At 43.0% G+C, this 5000-nt stretch overlaps 1 protein-coding gene across 1 annotated transcript in view; it reads left to right on the forward strand.

The window, feature by feature from the left end:
- Positions 1-2755, forward strand: part of iws1 (interacts with SUPT6H, CTD assembly factor 1) — a 16254-nt gene extending 13499 nt beyond the window's left edge. The window contains 1 exon segment of the mRNA XM_079271778.1: positions 1437-2755. Coding sequence (XP_079127904.1) covers positions 1437-1565 — 129 coding nt within the window. The 3' untranslated portion in view covers positions 1566-2755.
- Positions 2756-5000: the final 2245 nt, after the last annotated feature.

A 5000-nucleotide genomic window follows, 5' to 3' on the forward strand; every position in this document is an offset into this window, starting at 1 on the left:
CACACACACACACGCACGCACACACCCGCACACACACACACACGCACACACTCGTGCACGCACACACACACACCCGCACGCACACACCCGCACACACACACACGCACACACTCGTGCACGCACACACACACACCCGCACGCACACACCCGCACACACACACACCCACGCACACACACACACACACCCGCACGCACACACCCGCACACACACACACACACGTGCACACACGCGCACACACACACCCGCACACACACGCACACACGCATACACACACACACACACACACACACACACACACACCCACCCACCCGCACGCACACACACACTCGCACACACGCGCACACACACACCCGCACGCACACACCCACGCACACACTCGCACACACACACCTGCGCACACACACACCCGCACGCACACACGTGCACACACGCGCACACACACCCACGCACACACACACACGCGCACACACACACCCGCACGCACACACGTGCACACACGCGCACACACACCCACGCACACACACACACGCGCACACACACACCCGCACGCACACACTCGCGCACACACACACACACGCATACACACACGCACGCGCGCACACACACACACACACGCACACACTTGTTGGGTTGAGGTCGTGGCTGTTGGGACGCTTGGTGATGCAACATCTAAATAACATGAACGCTTCCTCTGCATGAGCCGGAGAAGAGAAGAGTGATGAAGAGTGATGAAGAGTGATGAAACACACTCTGCTTCAGTTTAAAACAAGTGATGTGACGTTTGTGTGCATCGATGAATGAGAAGATTTCTGAGATGTCGTGTCGGCCTCGCACAACGCGGTGATGTCATCACCCGCTGTCTCCGCTGCTGCTTCCTGTATTCTGAATGTTCAGATGTGGAAAAGACAAACGCCATCGTGTTCATAGCGTCATGCGTGAACTATTCACCGCCTCTAGCGGCGGCTGCTGTGCGACAGCTTTCCATGAGTTATTTGCAGTAAATGGAACAAAAAGATGCCGAAATAACGACATGATGCAGATTCATAAAAAGCCTCTTCGTGCTTTGCGTGTTGTTTTTCGGACAGACCCGACAAACAACTTTTTAAAAAGCTTGTTTTCTGAATGGAGTTTGGCGAGCTCGGTGCTAGGCTAAGCTAACATTGTAGCGGCGCCGTCAACACTCAAACTGACGTCATCGGGTACACGTGACCACAGACCGGTTCAAGACACTTCAGTCCCTTTTCGTGACAAATTGAATAATTATTTTACAATATCTAATGACGCTTGTTTTGCGTTGACTGTGTTTGGTGTGAACGCACAGTTCAGTGTTTCATCACTCTTTATTGTTATCTTTTGAAGGCAGAGCTGGTTAAACACTTAAAGGAGCTCTGAACCCGTTAGCATCGTGCTAACACCTGATGTCTGTTTGTTTCAGCACGGTCCGATGAAGAAGGGAATGACCCGCGTCGACAAACAGTTGCGTAGATTCGCAGACATCCGCCGCCTGACGAAGCCGGGCCACGCTGTTAAAATCAGCGTGGAAGGAAACCGGATGCCCCTCTGATTTTAACCCTTCATAGGATTTATTCACCTTTTCTTTTTTTCAATGCGTTTCCTGAACAATCCAACTATCCACCAATTAGAACCAGTTGTGAATATTATTTTACATTTCTGCCAATGAATCCCACTAAATCCTAAACACTGGTCCTTTAACTCAACAGGTCTTTGGTCAAACTAATTCAAATCTCCTGCAAAATGATGCTATTGTATTAGCAGTTAGCTTCTATATCTTTAGCTCCAAACCAACTGGATCCACAATGTTAACTAATATTAGCGCTACATTAGCTTACGTCTAAGTAAATTAAAGTTCGCAGTCAGCTTTATCTCCAAGTCTGTTATTAGCTACTGTTAGCCAACTAAGATAACTGATGTTGGCTATATTCATTTTATCTCCCAACATTAGCTTATATTAGCAGTTAGCTACATTAGCTTTAGCTGTAATCTAACTGGAGCCACACTGTTAGCTCACCCTTCAGCAGTATCTTCAAGTCTGTAATGCTGAAGCTTGAAAACAAACTGGATCCTTAATGTTTATATTTGCTTTACCTGCGAGCAGCTACATTAGCTTTATCTCTGGGAGTAAAGTCTAACTGTTAATCTGGAACAATGTCAAATTTAAAACCATCATATCAAATGATTTATGAAGTTTAATTAAGCTCTCACTGGCAGCTGTTCTCACTTGTTGTAAAACTTTAAAAACTAATAAATGACAGACTGAATTTACAGGTTTAAGTGATACAAGTACAACTGAGAATCCTCCTAAAATATGTCCTTTTAGCATGAAAAGCATTTTGCTTGTAGTCAACATGAATTGAAAGTGACCACAGCTGCTGTGACATCAAATAGATCGTCTAATGCCAGTGAAGTGAGGGAATGCTGACGCTGGATTTCCTTGTTTTGACCCCGTTGGTTTAGAGACAGAGTTGAGATTTAAGAATAATTCTGTTGACATTCTGTTGTTGTGATTTTGACCAAAGTACCGCCACGTTACAAGTTTTTCAAAACTTTCTAATTGGAGATCAAAATGTTTGTGAATGTGAAGGCGTTTGTGTTTGGTCCATTTTGTCCCCTCTCTGCTCCCGTAGCGGCTGTACAGACGGATGTAAACTGGTGATTCTGTTGATCCAGATCAGACCTCGGTGTCTGTTCTGGATCACGTGATACTTTTTCTTAATAAACACTCGACAGAAACTCGCCTCTGCTCTCTGGACTCTTCTGTTTATAACTGCATGAGGTGTTTATAGTCTGGAGATTGACAGGTCTAACAGGCAGAAATAACACTTTGATAAACACGTCAGGACATCTTATAGTCTCAGTTAAATATATATATTATATAATATATATGTTAAACAGACTATATATATATGATATATAAAATATATGTTGTTATTTAATATATATATTATATAATATATCGAATGATATATATATCATATATCATATAATATATATATATTATGATATATATTATATAATATATATAGAGAGAGAGCTGAAAAGCATACATTTACTGCAGATATCATATTTTACACATATTACTGTGTGATTCCATATTTCAAAAACATAAATATTGACAATTTGTATAGTTTATTATTATTTATTTGGTTTGTTGTGGCTCAAGAGGGGGCGGCGCCCTCTATGGACCAGCCGCCAGTGGATGAACTCGTGAGTTGAGCTCATTATATAAATACATTCATTAATAAATGACAGATGTTCAGCAGATCATATTCCTTTATTGATGATTAAGCACAGGTAAGAAGCATTTCAAACAGGATCGGACTCAAAGTGAAGCTCTCGCTGACGACGTCTGCCCGGCAACAGGGTCGTCCTGGCCCTGTGTCACGTGTACAGGTTCATGTCATAATGTGCTGACGCAGCACTCTATGGACCTCAACCAGCTGGTTTTAAAGGCTATGGACAGGAAGTTGTTATTCACGATAACCACTTCCGGTTTACAGTTTCCAGAGTTAGTAGTACTTCCGGTGTAAACCAGCTTTCTTGTTTTCCAGAGTTTTAAATATTTTTGTAAACTAACAGATTGGACTTTAACAATGAAAACACTTCTTATTAAAGTTCTTCTTCTGGGTAAATGAGCGGAGCGGGTTGGACCAGGTCTCGTGTCCGTTGCCGTGGAGACGTCTGTCAGTGCGTCGCCCTTCCGTAAAGCAGACCTGCTGCTGCAAAACAATAACTCGAGTCAAGTCGCGTCCGATGTTCAGCGTCGAGGCGTCAGAGCCTCCAGTCAGTCACGGGAGGGCCGGGATGATGCATTCAGGGCACAACGGTCGATCACGACGGCTCAGTTGTGAGTAATTTGTCTTGAAACGGGGTTAATGTTCAGTGAGAGCATTAATACCTCGGTGTAGAAAGAATCTGTTACAAGCTCTGCTTTCTAAATTGGACTTCAGTAAAAGTACAAAGTGCATCAACGTGCAGATTAGTTTCAGAATAATATATTTTCTAATTTAAACTCAAGTTAAGTACAAGTACCGTACTTTCCGGCATATAAGCCGCCACTTTTTTTCACACGCTTTGAGACTGCGGCTTTTACAACGGTGCGGCTAATGTATGGATTTTTTCGTAGCTTTGCGCCGCCAACACATTTAACATAAATATGGATGAAGTACCTTTGACGTGTGACCTCTCACTAGGACTGTGAACAAAAAAGGTTGAACGGCAAGATGCTGTTAACAGCACTAAAGTTGTCTTCTTCTCTGAACATCATAACATGTCCGACTCGCTAGCTTCTAAGCTAATTTTAACATTACCGCCAATGGGGAAATGCTAACCGCGATTAGCATTAGCGAATATAATATATCTTCGTACATCTTTTCATGCTTCATACAGACATACTTACAGACTAAGGTCTCAAGGCTACCAAACGGAAGAAGTAAAACGAAGCAGCGTGTCTTCTCATCAGAATCTAAAAGCAACGAGGCAATAACTGTTGTTGCTCGTAGCTCGTAGCATTTACGGCTAACTGGCTTGGCCAGTTGCTGCTAGCACAACGAGCTCCAATAACAGCTGATTCCTCCGCAGAAATGCAGACTTTTACTGAACTGTAAAAGTCTGCGGCGGTAATGTTAAAATGAGCTTAGAAGCTAGCGAGTCGGACATGTTATGATGTTCAGAGAAGAAGACAACTTTAGTGCTGTTAAAAGCATCTGCGGCTTATAGACAAGTGCGGCTTATCTGTGTACAAATTATTTTTTCTTTTAAAAATCAGCAGGTGCGGCCTATATACAGGTGCACTCTGAAAGTACGGTACCACAAATGTTTACTTAAATACATGACTTGAATCATGTATTATTACATTTAAAATCAAAACGTGCTGATCCTGAACTTGATCATCTCATCAAGTTCAACTTTGAGCTCAGTGGAGTTATTGCCTTTAAGACAGAAACATGAAATCATTTGGTCCTGACTTTCTCAGTCTTTC

This window comes from Melanostigma gelatinosum (assembly GCF_949748355.1).
Source record: "Melanostigma gelatinosum genome assembly, chromosome: 7".
Lineage (NCBI taxonomy): Eukaryota > Metazoa > Chordata > Actinopteri > Perciformes > Zoarcidae > Melanostigma > Melanostigma gelatinosum.